Here is a 15,169-nt window from a genome sequence, read left to right on the forward strand (position 1 = left end):
ATAACAGTTCAAAAACCTTCCAACTTCTGGCGCTGGTCTACACCAGATGTGTCTACACACAGGGTATGATATGAATGGAGCAATTGTAAACGAATTGAAGAACGCCGAGTTGAATAATTTAATATAATTGTCGATTAAAGTAGTTACTTATTGAAAATATCAACTATTGATTTCCTGAACTGTAATTGTACTGATTATGTTTATTGATTTTTTAAATGTCTTTAAAGTTTACCGTTTTTTTAGTGTCTTTTAAGTTTACCGTTTATGACAGATTGACTTGTCAAACTGTCATCAGTGTCAGTAATGTTTCGTTATAGGCTTTTGCACGACAAACTTGCATTTTGTTTTACAATGTAAAGATAAGAGATAAATCTTTGCGCAAGGAGATAAACGAAATATGGAACACGATTTCTTCAATTGCCCTAAAAATTCCTTATTACCGTAACACAATATATTGTATCTGTCCTCCCTCTATTCCTTATCTTTCCGATGTAAGTTTGTTTGTTTAATTGTTTGTCTGCCAATCACGCTGAAACTGCTGAACGGATTTTGATGAAATTTGGTATATAGACAGGGTATGCTGACTTGGGTTATAGGTTACTTTTTGTGCCGATTAAATGCTCCCACGGGATAAAACAGGAATCTTGATATCCGTGCGGAGCCAGGACGAACGTCTAGACTTATGTAAATTTGGTGCGGTATTTATGGCGATTGAGCTTTATTTAAAAAATGTGTTATATAAGTTCAGACAGGCTACTGAAGCCTACGTCATAAGTCAATATAAGTTTGAAGAGAATGATACAGGATTATATTTAACGTAATTATTTAATTGTCCAGCTATTTGATTTTATTATTGATTGAATAAAAATAAATTAAAGTGCTTGGAAAGGTAAAAATAAAAATTAACAAATTATGAACAGTAAGTATTTTATTTTATATTATTGAAAACAACACAAATTTATATTATATTATAATTATTAATAAATATGTACATACCTAGACATTTAATTCAGATATTTATATAGATTTCTAAATCTTTGTTTGTACATTATTATAATTTAACTTAAAATAACATGTTGTATATACTATTTGCTAACCATAAGTTTATTAAATTTATTATAAACAATCACTTCAATGAGTATATACTGCCGATACAACTAAAATATCATAATACTTTTCGGTGTAATAAATAAGTGACGTCTGTAAAAGGACAAATCGACCGAGTGACGCTAGCATATAATGCGTAATTACAACTAATTATATAACACAAGTTACAAACGTATGTACATTAAAATTAATAATGACGAGATATCACAACACATTCTTGTTGCCATGATAGGCTTTGCGTACGTCGTTAAACCGCATCATAATTATTGATATTACAATAACAAACCCTAATTCTGATTCGTTTGATTCGTAGTTTGTTTGATTGTTTGGTTGAACGCACTAATCTTAGGAACTACTGGTTCGATTTGAAAAATTATTTCAGTGTTAGATGGCCTATTTATTGAGAAAGTCTATGTATCCTATGTATGTGACGGGCAGACCGCTAGTAGTTCATCATAAGTAATGATGTAGATTCAAAGAATATCACATTCTGTCGTACATTCAAAAAACTTGATATTAGTCCAAATAAGATCTTGCTACACAGGAACAACAACTAGGGATGTGAAAATAGTCACTAAATACTGAATCTCCAGATATTGCCACCATTTTGCGTAAAACGTACTTTTGCACGCATACTCCTTCATAGTTTCGGTTTCGCACCCTATCGGCGCAGATTGAGGAGCTTTCTTTTTCTTGCACACTGAAATGTATGTGTATAAATTAGTTAATAGTCAAATTTTCCATTTGATGATTATAACCTTTGTACCGTCGAAGACACGACTTTTTCATAATTTGCAAAAACAATAACAATCAAAACCGAAAAATTCGATTATATTTATACATCTGTGATTAGTCGGAGACTATGGGCAGATTTTTGGTTCGGGTAGTTTTGACGGTTTGAGAGTTAGTGCCAGTGCCCTAATTCTTCCTAGCAGTGTTCTCTCAACATCAACATCAGCTCTTTTCAGGCTTCAAAGAGGATTTGGATGTATTCTCAATTTTACTTTGTATTTTTCTAGGTATTTTATAGCTTCTTGTACAATTGTTGGCATTTACAAGTATTCGTGTATTGGAAATTGGAAAGAAACTAAGAAAAATTTGACCGTCGTCGGTAGTTTAATGGAATTTACTAATCAAAACACTTGTTAGCGTTTGAGTTTGACTAACTAAAGCCATCGCTTTATAATTTTAATTCTAGCTTTAATTAGAAATGTTCTACTTACGCAGAAGAAATTTCCTTTTCTTTTTCTTCTTTGTTAAAGCTGTAACAGAATATTCTTATAAAATCTTTGTAGCTAGATGGATGTCAAAACGATAATATATAAATTAAACTATAGACAGATGAATATAGGCAATTATCCCAAATAATTAAGATAATAATAATAATTCGTGAATATCGTCGTTTTGTGTATTGTAAGCATGCTCATTATTTAATACTAGCTGCGCCTCGCGGTTTCACTCGCGTAAGTCCGTATCCCGTAGGAATATCGGCATAAAAAGTTGCCTATATGTTATTCCAGTTGTCCAGCTATCTACGTGCCAAATTTCATTGCAATCGGTTCAGTAGTTTTTGCGTGAAAGAGTAACAAACACTCACACATCCTTACAAACTTTCGCATTTATAATATTAGTAGGATACTTATACCTATAAATTATGTATAAACTTACGAGCAGATTTCAACGCGAAACCTTTGTACCGCTTCATATTTTGGATTAAGAATGTAATGCCAAGTGCCATTCTTGCTTTTAGCTACTTGTGGAATAGAAATCTGTAAAAATAATATCATATAAGTGATTTCTTATTTTTTTTTATATTTTTCTTTTTATTTTAACTAATTATATTATACAATATTTTTATTAGCTGCTATCAAAACATACAAAAAGTTGATTTAAAAGATAGTACCCTTATTATTATATTGAGAAAAATATTAACGATGCTATAAATGGACAGAAAAGCTACGTTTGCAATTGAAAGAGTCTTTTATCGAGCAATGAAACTAAATAAACAAGAAATAAGTATGTAGTTAATGAGATTTTACTTTATTAACTTTATTGTCTCCAATTTTTTGGGAAAGGGTTTTTAACAGCAAGAACCACTACGCAGGCTACGCCTGCAAAGCAGGCGTTGGTTTGCGTATGCGATTAAATTTATTTATTTAATAAATAAATGAGTTAGATATCATTTCATAATACAAATGATACTTACTTCTTCTCTAGATTTGCACAAAGGTGTAACGTGGGTGCTATTAGATTTGTAAGTTGTGTTTACAAGTAAATCCTCGTTAAATATTTTAAAACTGTTACTTGCTTTGAGCTGAAATAAAACCAAATAATTTTAAAACTACAATAGTTCATAACAGTACCATGTTACATTGTATAGGTAAGGAAAAATATACCTACGTGTTTATTTATTTACCCACCTTATTTACGAAATCAATGGCTAGTTTTTCTGGATAATTCGGAACCTCATTACAAATTCCTGCTAAACATTTCTCCGTAAGCATCTTCTCGTCTTCAATTAAAAAGAAAACAATTAATTATATAAACACATATAAAACCATATCTCGTGTCAAGTAAGTCGTGTAAGTCTAACTTAATCAAATAAGTAAAAAATTTCAAATATTTCGCTTTGACCTTAAGTATATTAACACTAATTCTATAAACTTATATTTAGTTAATTGAGAAAATCAAGTTGAAAATTCGTAGTAGCTTATTTATCCCTTAAAGAAAAATTTCATTTTTGAAAAGGGATGTGATGTGAAATATTGAAATAAGCTTTTCATCATTAACAAAACATAAGTTACGGTGCCTCAGTTTTACACAATTTTTTTTTAACTGTATAAATATTCACTTAATGAAAAGTTTATAGTAAATTTGTAGTGATTATTAAATTTTCAATACATACCGAGTTGGGCCGAAGTTCCTTTAATTGCGATGATAGCGTGTATGCAAAACTAGAAATCATAAAAAATAGTTATATTGGTAACCATATTAAATACACGTGTAGACCGTAATTTATTTTTAATTTAAAGGTAATCAATATACATTTTTGATTGAATAATTAAATTGTCACATAAAATATCGACAAATAAAAATTATAAATTTCTTATGCTGATTAATATTATAAATGCGAAAGTTTGTGAGGATTAATGGATGTAAGTATGTTTGTATGTTTGTCACTCTTTAATCCGATTACCCGGAGGTTCGTCCGTTGGTGAAACCGCGCAGCACAGTTAGTTAAATATATATTTTCTAACTAGCATTTTCGCCCCGGCTTCGCCCGTGTATATGTACTATATAGCCCATGTCACTCAGTGAAGATGCAATTTTCTAATGGTGAAATTTCATTGCAATCAGTTCAGTAGTTTTTGCGTGAAAGAGCAAAAAACACACACATCCTTACAAACTTTCGCATTTATAATATTAGTTAGGATTTATAATTGATACGGTAATATAAAATGTGTACTTACAAGTACTAATGTGCGTTGATGAGCCATGTCTTACTTAATCGTGAAAACTCTGAACTGAAGCACTGAATTAGTTCCCTTCTAATTTATATGATTGTTTCCATATTGGATTTACCTCACTCGATTAAATATTTTCCTGTCCACATAATATGAAGCCCATTATTAAATTAATGCATTTTATTCTACGAATATTATTAATATATTTCCCATTGCCTTAATTAATTAATTTAATTGTTTTAATTTAGATATATTGTGTACTTGATTTTTGAAGTGTTAATTCTTGCGGTGCATACGATACATTTGAGATTTATAAGTTTGTTGGACAGATTTAATTTCCTTTTGAATGTTGATTTAAAAAATAAGTATTTTTGTTAATATAAAAGTAAATATATTTACTTATATATTAAGTAAATATATTTATTTATATATTAAGTGGTAAAAATCTGTAACTAATGTTTTAAAATCGTCTCGTTCTTGTTTTGTGTTTTTATTTTGATTTTATTTTCATTTCATTTTTATTTTTACATTATATCTATCTTACATCTTGAATTAATTTATTTTTATACCAGTTTTTATAGCATGTGGTAGTCTATAAAAAGTTTTTACATTGAATATATTATATTAATTTTGGTTATTGTACCTTTTCATTGTTTAAGTTTATTTAAAAATAAGTAATGCATAATTTCATTATAAATGATAATTTCTTGCAGGAGGGTAAACCACTTCGCGGTGTAATACCACAGATAAAATAGGTAACACGTTACGGCGTCAATTGCTTTTTTTCGTGCATACGTTATAATATTATTGTTGTATTAGTTCAAGACATTATATACTTTCGTACCTCCCGAGACGTACATTTTCTTTTTTTTTTTGCGTGTTTCGTTCTTCTGTTAGAATTATGCCTTAGAATACATGTAGTCACACGTACATGTATTCTAATGCATAATACTATCAGAAAATAGAGAAAGAAGTCACATGTATGTAGTAACAATTAATTAAGAATTTGTCAATGTGGAATCTTTAAATTATTGTGATTTTAATACAAAAATGAAAGGAATAAAAAAAATTGGATTACTCCCGTAAGAATCGAGATTCAATCAATTCGATTCAATACTAAATATGAACTCTTGTTTATTGTTCTTAATCTTAAAAAAAAAAAACGAAATTTTAATTTCGGGCTAAGGCTTCACGAAGTTTGTCAATCCTTTTTCTATTTATGTATTTTTTCCAATTGAGGAAATAAAATAAACGAAGATGAACAGTTTGGCCAATTACAGGTTGATAGATGTCACATGTCGTCGAACTTTATGAGATTATCGACATGCTGATTTGCTCAAAAATTTTTTTCCTTCACTTCTTCAAGCCATAGTGATATGAATAATGTGCAAGTAAATAGAAAAATCTATTTATTTCTTGCATGCTTGTCCAGAATCGCCTCGCCTTTTCGCTTTAAGACAGCCTTCCTAAAAGCTTATTACAAAATTTTGTGTATCACAGCACGTACCTACTTACTCCAATTTCGATCAATAGAATTTATGTTAAATTTTCCGTATCATCATTGAAGTTATAGGTATTGTTCCAATAATAATGTACAGTGAAGCACATAGATAGCTTTTACCAATGAAAATGATTCATTCATTGACTTACAAATTGATTTACCCACTTATTACGTGTATTAGTTAATTTAAGAATGAATTTATTTATTTAAAATTTGCTATCTATACATAGGATTCATCCATAAATTATGTCACACGTAAGGGAGGGGTTTAGAGAATCACCGAAATGTGACATAGTGATAAAAACTTTGATGTAATTGACTAATATGTACTGAATATTTAAGTCAATAATAAGAAAAGTGTTTATTTATATACCCGCAATTTCCCGAAGTGTCCCATATAAATCAACGCCTCGTTAACTAATTTGCGAGCATAATAAAAACTTTTGAATTGTAATTATATCAAAACAAAAAACAACAAAATTAACAAAAGAAACAACACCTATCCAGTCACAAACACATCACTCACTCTAAAGTTCTCGTTGCTCACAATCATTAAAACCAAAGTACCATTCATATTTAAATTTTGTTTAAAATTAGACTACAAAAAATATATCTTTAGAGAAATTATTCTACGTAGACCGTATTTTTCTAATTACTTTTGACACTCACAGGACTGAAAGGTGTAAGATATTATAACCATAAAATACATTAACCAGTTTAATGCAAAATTTGAAGCTATTATTGTATATCTAATACTATTAAACGAGCTATTCTTGTATAATATAAACACATATAATTAGAATCTCGAAAAATTTTAATGAAATTTCGTAATAGAATATAGAAATAGTAGTTACAGGCATGACGAATCGAACTCACTAGGATTTATTATAAAATACCATAATTCAGAGTCTTATTTAAGTATACCAACTGATTTCTCTAATTACGCTTTAAAATCACATACGCCTGCACGTACAGTTTATACAGATTTGATGACCTTTCCTTTCAATAAAAAATAGTGAAATAAAACAAGGGAAATACTTAAGAGCTATAATTTATAATTTACATTAAATACAATTATTACACGACTCTAGCCACGCAGGAACAACAACTGGGAACTTGAAAAGGCCTCTCGATTACTTCGTTTTGGTCATCCAGAGCTATCATGTTGCGGAGAACATATTTTTGGATACACTTGGCCTCATATCCCTTTTGGAAGAATGCTATTGAAGAGCACGATGCGCTCTCGCCACCTCTGGAAAAGAGAATTTTTGTAATAAGTAATGGGTAAAGTTTTGTGTAGCGCCATCTAGTGCTGGACTGAGTAAAGCTGTAATATGAAAGACAGAAGGTTGTACTCTTAAAGAAATGTACACTTCCCGGTAGTATAATTTTTATAAAACTAAGTATGAAAAACCTAGAAAGAAAAAAAAAATATTCAGCACAGAATTTCTATTTTTCTATTTGCGGATAGTAGGTAATCTTTGTGAATTCGTACTATATGGTAATCAAATTATGCTAAAAGAGGATTTATTAGAAAAATAAGTTTGGTAAAAAATGCATAATCGCACGATAAATTTAGTAGTGAGTAGAAAATAGAATGAACTTACTTGCATATTTCAACGCGGAACGTCTGCCGAGGTTTCTGCTTGTCGTTAACTATTATATACCAGTCTTTGTTTACATCTTGTGCCACTTTAGGTACAAATATCTGAAAGCAAGCGACATTTCTCAGTGACATCTCCTCTTAATGTATTACCTAGCAAGAGGGCCTGAGCCACAATCCACTGGTACAATAATGTAAAAACCTACTAAATAAAGATTTATTATTAATTTATTAATTTATTTCGTTTATACCTAATTTTTTAATACACACATATATAATATAAAAAAACAGACAAGACTTTTAAAATTATAAAAACAAACATATAAGTACAACTAATACTTTAGTTGTTCTGACATAACTCGTACAATATATATAAAATCTTATTAAAGATTTGTTGTCTAAACTGCCCAGTAAGGAAGTTTACCATAAAGCATGAATAATATAGGTATTTCACATAATATATTTTTAAATAAAACTATTTATGGTGGTAAGGTGGGAGATATATTATCTACAAATAAAACTATTTGTAGATAATATATCCTCCACCCTCTAATTAGTTAACGGTAATAAGAACTTAAATAATCCACATCAAACATTAGTTTTTTGTAATTTTAGCTCGACATTTCATATTCTTAATTCATCATTAACCTTCCACTTTACATAAGAAACTCTAGTTCTAAATATAATTAGCTGAATCTCAGACTGAAACAATTTTCGGAAAATATTGCAGAGCATTGGCTTCGGGGGCTATGTATCGATCTAGTTTTAATTTTTAAGTTTTATAGCATTCAAATGAATACTGCGGGTTTTTTTTCTTGTTTTAAATTTTTTTTTTAGACAATGTCAAAAAATACCGAGCAAAAGCAATAGCAAAAGCTTGTTTGTCTTTATATCTTTCTTTCGCCTCGAAATGGAATGATTTTAATATGTAGATACTTATGAGTCTAGATAGTGATATTTGTTACTTTAATGTGGTGAAACGTTTCATTCTCATTGGAAGTACCAATAAGTTTACTTATTTCAATCATTCCAAATGTTATATGGTGCCGTAACTTGAACTTATAGTTTTTGATACGTTAATTACGTAAAAAAATACTCATAAAATCCCCGAGGCATTTTTTTTCTATTAGATGAATTCTTAAAACTCTATGTGTATAACCCTAACTGGTCACACTGATATTTAATATTATGATTTCTCTTGGCTGATTTTAGGACTACAACTTTTCAAATATGAAATAAACTGAAACTTTCTATAGAAAAAATAACACATTTTCAAAATTATCTTAAAACTTACCCTTTCCGAAGAAACGCACAAATCAATAGTTTCCTCTTCAGGGCCAATTCTCTCAGCGATCTGAGGCGGCTCCAGTACATCTCTATTGAATTTAGTTTTATTGTCCCTTTCAATCTGAAAATAGATTATAGTATCATCATGATTTATGGTATGGCTCTTTTTCGTGAAAAACGAACGATGATTAGTTGTGCTACTTTAAGCCTATTATAGTTGGTGTGTGAGTGGTGTGAATGATTTACCTGTTGTATTACATTGTAGACGATGTCCTCTGGATAGTTAGGGATATCCTCACAAATTCCTAGCCGTCTACACTCCTCGGGTATTTGCAATGCGAAATCGCTTCCTGACCTCGACGTCAGATCTGGGAAAACTATAGGACTCTCCATTACTGAAAGTGTAGGAAACAAAGCATTATAAGTTATAAAGCAGTTATAAACATAGAATTATTAAAATCTGAGATTAATTAAAGTTGGCCGTAGCTGCGTGACTGCGTGAATATTTTATATCATTAACTAAATTTATTCAATTATTTAATAAACTATACCATCAATGTATATTGTATGATTGAGCCGGATAATAAGTAGAGCATAGGAAGGGTAACTTACGCGTAGCTTTAGCGTAACCGTCGTTGCAAAGCAATAAATGTTAGGTTCAAAGCTTAAACCAGGTTGTTATGTGATACAGAGGAAATAATTTAATCGCAAAAAGGAAAAACAGACTTGTATACTTTTCGGTTTATATTCACAATAAAATTAACTATAAAATTCAATGATCGGATACCTCTGTTACATTTGGTGATATATACACATACTTTTAATGTCAAGCATAGATACCTTAAACGACTATATATAATTTATTAAAATATAGTTGTTTTATAAGGCGAATATCCCTTTTCCACGCAGCGTTATTAATATAATTATTTCTAAGTTAATAAATTACACTTTACCCATATAGCTACATTCTTAAAAGCGTAATTGGATCACGTATGGTATCGTGGATTACAAACCTCTTCTACTGATAAAAGGCTTCACAAATCTATTCAAGATTTTGTACGAACCATTTGACTGGAAATGCGGTGCCCTTCCGCTCCGCCACTCTGTCTCTTCGTAGGCTTTGGAGTTTGTTATCTGTAACTAAAATAACAACATGTTGATTTATAACGTTAAAGTGTTATCTTGGTTTTTGATAACACTTTGAGACTAAATATAAAGAAAATTATGAAAAAAATCTATCCATCAATTTTAAACAGGTTGTTTTTGTCTAAGATTGATGGATGGTTTTTTATTCTCTTATGCAAAAATAGTTTATCGAATCTGTTTAAAATTCGATATAGCGCAGAGATATTTTTATGACATCTATTAGGTTACAACGTCGAGAGAATCAGCTTATTTCATATGTCTATTTATTTATCTTCTTCTAACACAGTTACAATGTGACAATCTGTTATAAAATTACATCATAATAACAATATTATAAAACATACAGAATCATATTAAAAAAATTATTAAACTAAATTAAAAAAGGCATGTCTATTTTAAAGAACTAACGCAGTATTAAGAAGATTGTGGTAAACCTACTTAGCACATCAAAAAAACTCCTAACAGCACAGTTCTAATCTAAGAGTATTTATTATAAGTACTGCATAATAAATACTCTTAGATTAGAACTGTGCTGTTAGCAGTTTTTTTGATGTGCTAAGTAGTATAATATATACTCTATGGTTCAATTACGAATTGTTATAACTATAGAAGTGCTTGAAAAAAGTTGAAAACAAGAAAATAAAATATCAAGTATTTTTTGTTCGCATAAATTTTACGCACCATAAAATTGTACCTAGTCTTTGGCTATATAATTAATGTTATAGTATATTTTATCTATTTAATCTGAATGTAAGTGAAATAAATCAAAATAATTTATGTATGTACAATAACGTGTTAAACAGTGGGTATTTTCTCTAAGTCGACAATATTTAAAATATATTTTGAATATGTGTACCTACGTAGTGAGTTTAAGAATATCAATTCTGTAAATACAAACCGACAGCCATAAAAAATTACGTATTCTCAATGCATAACGTCCTATTTACCAATTGCAAATTATACAATGTAAACTATCTATTATTCTACACTATCCCATCTTATATTATTAATGTAAAAGTATCTACGTCTGCCTCTTTACGTTGAAACCACCGAACTGATTTAGATTATAACTGATTTAGATAGTAGTGTAAAAGCCTGTTTCGTTTAGAAATTATATTATATTCTAGTTTAACGCGTTATCAATAGTTAGATTTATTTTTTACAAAGGCATTCAGTTACTACTATTAATTTATAGTAGAGCAGGCAGTCGGTTCGCCTGAAGGAAAGCGACCACTAACCCCGTTGACATTTGCAGAGTTAATGCCTCTGCGAATGCACTTCCCGCTCTTAAAGATAAGGCAAGGATTGACGACTAAAAGGAATGGACTGGGAAGGGCGAGGAAAAGAAAACGGACCTCCGGCTCACCAACTCGCCATACGACACACATCAGCATGCTACTATTTCACGCCGGTTTTCTGTGAGTGTGTGGTACTTACCCGGTGCGAGCGGGTCCAATGTGTATCGAAGTATGCGCGATTCCCATATTAAAAATATACGTTATAGTATAACAATTGATTAGGAAGGAGCGAAGCGACAAGCGTTTTAAGTTGTTCGGGAATCATCGACCTTAGGGCGTTTCGCAACAATTCAGAAACCACTACAGACCAAAATCAAACCGCGATTAATAAATTCTAATTTTCCCTAGTTGGGAACTGATTTATTTACAACTAGTTATAACAAGGGAAAACGCGTTGTAACGGTAAACGGGTTTAAACTGTAAGATATACATTTAATTACTCTATTATATCCTTAAACAATACGTGATTTCGCATCCTTGACATATCCAATCTATTTGCAGACTGCTTTTAGTTACCACAGCCGTAAAAGTGTTTAACGCTGTAAGTTTGTCGTGAATAATTATGTGATCTGTTATTCAATAACTACTAAACATGATTGATGTAGGTTATTTATTAATTATCGACTTAAACGATAGGGATAAAGTTGTGATCTAACTGTAGTAGATAATTTAAGTTGATTCTTAAATTAACATAATAAAATAGGTTAAAAAATAAATGTTTGTTATAAACCAGCGTGACTAATTAATTTTATTTAATTGTCCGAATATGTATTTTGTGGTTGTGTAATATTCCTTCCGTATTATTAAGAGGTAATTTTTCATTCTTACCTACTCAAAATTTATCTACATTTTTAATCGTGGGAAAATACATGAGCGTCAAATAAATAATGGCCAAATAACAATCTAGGTATCTAATAGTATAATATAATAGGTACCTATTAATCCATTTTTTGTAATCTTAATACTTAATGTTACACAACCTATTATCTTATAATATTATTCAGGTTTATTATTCTACAGTTAAATACAAATGATGGTTTGCACTATCTTTTAGACAATATATACCTATTACCTACTCTATACATAATTCAAATTGATTTAACAGCGAAACAATTATGATTAAGATTTAAAACACGCGTAAAGTCATAAATTTCATGTCATGTTGGCCATTATTGACTGCAATCGATTGTTAACATTTCGTGCATATCCGTATAATATTGTGTTCATAATTATAATATAAAACGCAAAGGTTCTATCTGCTTAATCCATCAACGCGCAGCCCGAACTACTGGACAGATTGGGCTGAAATTTGACATGCAAATAGCCAAATTGATATTAGCATCCGCTAAGAAAACTTCCTGATAAATCCACTTCTAGGGGATAATATAAGGGATGAAAGTTCGTCACAAAAGTATTTATTTTGCGCCCGAAGCACAGCATATTAATATAGATGAGAAGTTTTAGACGGTATATAGTAACCAATATTGAAAATTACGTTTTAACAATGACGCAGGTCGGCTAATGACTTGACAACGGCCCGCTGCAGTCTCAATATAAATGTCCGTTTAATAACATTGACATTCCGGTAGTTCTTTAGGTAGTTCTGTAGAAATTATTTCTACTTATGTTTAAAACGTCAATTATTCAGTCTTTTTGATATAATATACTGGTCAATATGATCCGAGTAAAAATATAATTGGCTTTTGCGCATGTATGTATACAATTTTTTATTTAAGTAATTGATTTTTATTTCACTACCTTTCCGACAGCCGTAATACGCACGCATAATCAAAGGAAAAAATAGACAGTCATGAGGTTTTCCCGGCATAGTTTACGTTCCCCACGGATTTCCGGGATAAAAACCATTCTTTATCCTTTTTCGGGTCATAAATTATCTGTGTACCAAATTTCATCTAAGAAGAGACAGTCAGACAGACATATAGAGCTACCTTCACATATCTAATATTAGTAAGGATTAATGGACAATTTAAAAAATCACATTTGCTTACCTATCATTTTCATTCTATAATATTTCATCCTATAATACATCATTATTGCTATCTTCATAATTATATTTATAAATGACAATTAAAAAAAAATAGCCAATTTACTCTTTTAAAACTTTCTGCTTTCTTAGATACATATTTAGTTATTTATTGCATACTGTTTTCATTTCCTTGAATGTATATCAAATCAGATTTCACGGTTATTGCATTTACTTGTTTCATTATTCGCGCTAGCACGAAGTCATATTAATGTATTCATAATACATTTATAAATATGTATATCAAAAGAAAGTGAACGCAACTCTTACTTTTCGATCGTTAGTCAACACGACACGACTGTTTTTGGGATCGGTGTAGAAACGCTTTTAATAGATATTTCCTACCAACATTGACTTTAAAATATTATTGTTATATGAAGAAAATTAACGCTTTAAATAATGTACTGCGTTCCGTAAAACCAATAATTTTTTATTCCCTTATAATTACCCAATTCTCCGTATTTAGTCATCTTTTTCACTACATATATTTAATTGTAGCGTTTAAATTCATGTTTCTATGTAGTCACTATGCAATTTAGTATTCTGTCATAGGAAAGTAAATTTTATGTATTTAACCACAGAGGTGAAACTGGATTCTAGATACGTAGGTGCAAAAATAGAAAATGAAGGATGACCTACGAGTTAAGTGACTGTACAATGTTTTAAATGTCTTCTATGATTACATACATAGAGCTAAAGTTTTATACGAAGTAACAAAGTTAAACCTGTTTCATAAATTGTAAAACTGTTTAGCGATTATCGCATGAACAATTGATAAGGAAACATAACATTTTTAAATTATAAAGCATAACAAAAAAAAACACGTTTATTAAGGTACGCAGATTATTGAAGAAATCAATATATAACACTCGATATAACTACCTTGAAATAATTCAACAATATACGTACCAGGAATATCCATAAAACGCAGTATATCCAAGCCATCACTAAAACCAGATCAAATCATGATCTCACAAACGTTCAAATTTTTCGAAATAATTTATCCATCGCTGGGACTGTTAACAAAACAAATCGTCAAAATTGTATTATATAGTCTGTGGAAGAGTTCACACATTCACTTGTTAGTGCGTTCGAATGACAACTGGTTGGAAACTACCGGTAGAAGCTAAATCGCATGCCATTAAGGTAACCAGTTTGTCTTGACCTCCACATTATATTGTTTGAATAGTCCCCGTACCTGCTGATTGTGGAGGTCTGGGGTGAATGGTTGTTGGTATCTGATGTATGATTATCACGTCTAATTGAGCTGTTATTTGTCTATCCAAGTTCATGGAGCGTTGAAAACAATAAACATTATGTCTGGACCTACATCAATTTTATAAAGTAATTTGAAATGTTCTTAAAATGGTGGTACATTTATTATATTCGTCCATTTATTACATGGTCTTCGTATTAAGTAATTGATATTTTACCAAACTATATTATTTATCTAATGACTTAGTAATTATGTTGGCAATTAAGGTGTTGTTAATTATGTTCGAATTATTAAGGTATTTCGAATAATTCCATGTATAAAGGAATTAAAAACTTGAATTGTCTTAATCGTTTTTGAATAGTTTATAGGTACAAACTTAATTTTGATCCAAGTTGTTTCTAGGGTTATTGTGGAATTTAAGCATAGTATGATTTTCTGTATAATTAATCAATTATAAAACATTACTAGCTGTGACCCGCGGTTGAAACCGCGTAAGCGTGCTG

At 30.2% G+C, this 15,169-nt stretch overlaps 2 protein-coding genes across 3 annotated transcripts; both read right to left on the reverse strand.

Annotated features, from left to right (window-relative positions):
- Positions 1–1,050: 1,050 nt before the first annotated feature.
- On the reverse strand, positions 1,051–3,619 carry LOC119840474 (protein spaetzle 5-like). Its single transcript, XM_038367106.1, has 5 exons — positions 3,528–3,619; positions 3,314–3,421; positions 2,776–2,876; positions 2,331–2,369; positions 1,051–1,807 (listed from the first exon to the last, which is right to left on the reverse strand). The coding sequence occupies exons 1-5, from the start codon at positions 3,609–3,611 to the stop codon at positions 1,624–1,626; spliced, it is 516 nt and encodes a 171-aa protein (XP_038223034.1). The 5' UTR covers positions 3,612–3,619; the 3' UTR covers positions 1,051–1,623.
- Positions 3,620–7,105: 3,486 nt separating this feature from the next.
- LOC119840472 (protein spaetzle-like) lies at positions 7,106–14,582 on the reverse strand. Of its 2 annotated transcripts, none has more exons than XM_038367103.1 (6): positions 14,360–14,582; positions 9,976–10,102; positions 9,209–9,357; positions 8,970–9,083; positions 7,680–7,780; positions 7,106–7,324 (listed from the first exon to the last, which is right to left on the reverse strand). In XM_038367103.1, exons 1-6 carry the CDS (start codon positions 14,393–14,395, stop codon positions 7,150–7,152), a joined length of 702 nt encoding a protein of 233 aa, XP_038223031.1. In that variant the 5' UTR covers positions 14,396–14,582; the 3' UTR covers positions 7,106–7,149. The 2 variants fall into 2 exon arrangements, with proteins under 2 accessions (XP_038223031.1, XP_038223032.1); XM_038367104.1 differs by having other exon boundaries at positions 10,027–10,102; positions 14,360–14,581.
- Positions 14,583–15,169: the final 587 nt, after the last annotated feature.

The sequence above is a fragment of the Zerene cesonia genome, chromosome 6, assembly GCF_012273895.1.
Source record: "Zerene cesonia ecotype Mississippi chromosome 6, Zerene_cesonia_1.1, whole genome shotgun sequence".
NCBI lineage: Eukaryota > Metazoa > Arthropoda > Insecta > Lepidoptera > Pieridae > Zerene > Zerene cesonia.

Coding starts and splice junctions, on each gene's coding strand:
- LOC119840474 (XM_038367106.1), bottom strand. CDS start 3,611: ATGCTTACGGAGAAATGTTTAGCAGGAATTTGTAATGAGGTTCCGAAT. Junction 2,370..2,775: donor TTTCGCGTTGAAATCTGCTC/GTAAGTTTATAC, acceptor ATTCTGTTACAG/CTTTAACAAAGAAGAAAAAG. Junction 1,808..2,330: donor GAAAAGGAAATTTCTTCTGC/GTAAGTAGAACA, acceptor CATACATTTCAG/TGTGCAAGAAAAAGAAAGCT.
- LOC119840472 (XM_038367103.1), bottom strand. CDS start 14,395: ATGGCTTGGATATACTGCGTTTTATGGATATTCCTG. Junction 7,781..8,969: donor TGTGCGTTTCTTCGGAAAGG/GTAAGTTTTAAG, acceptor GCTTGCTTTCAG/ATATTTGTACCTAAAGTGGC. Junction 7,325..7,679: donor TTCCGCGTTGAAATATGCAA/GTAAGTTCATTC, acceptor TCTCTTTTCCAG/AGGTGGCGAGAGCGCATCGT.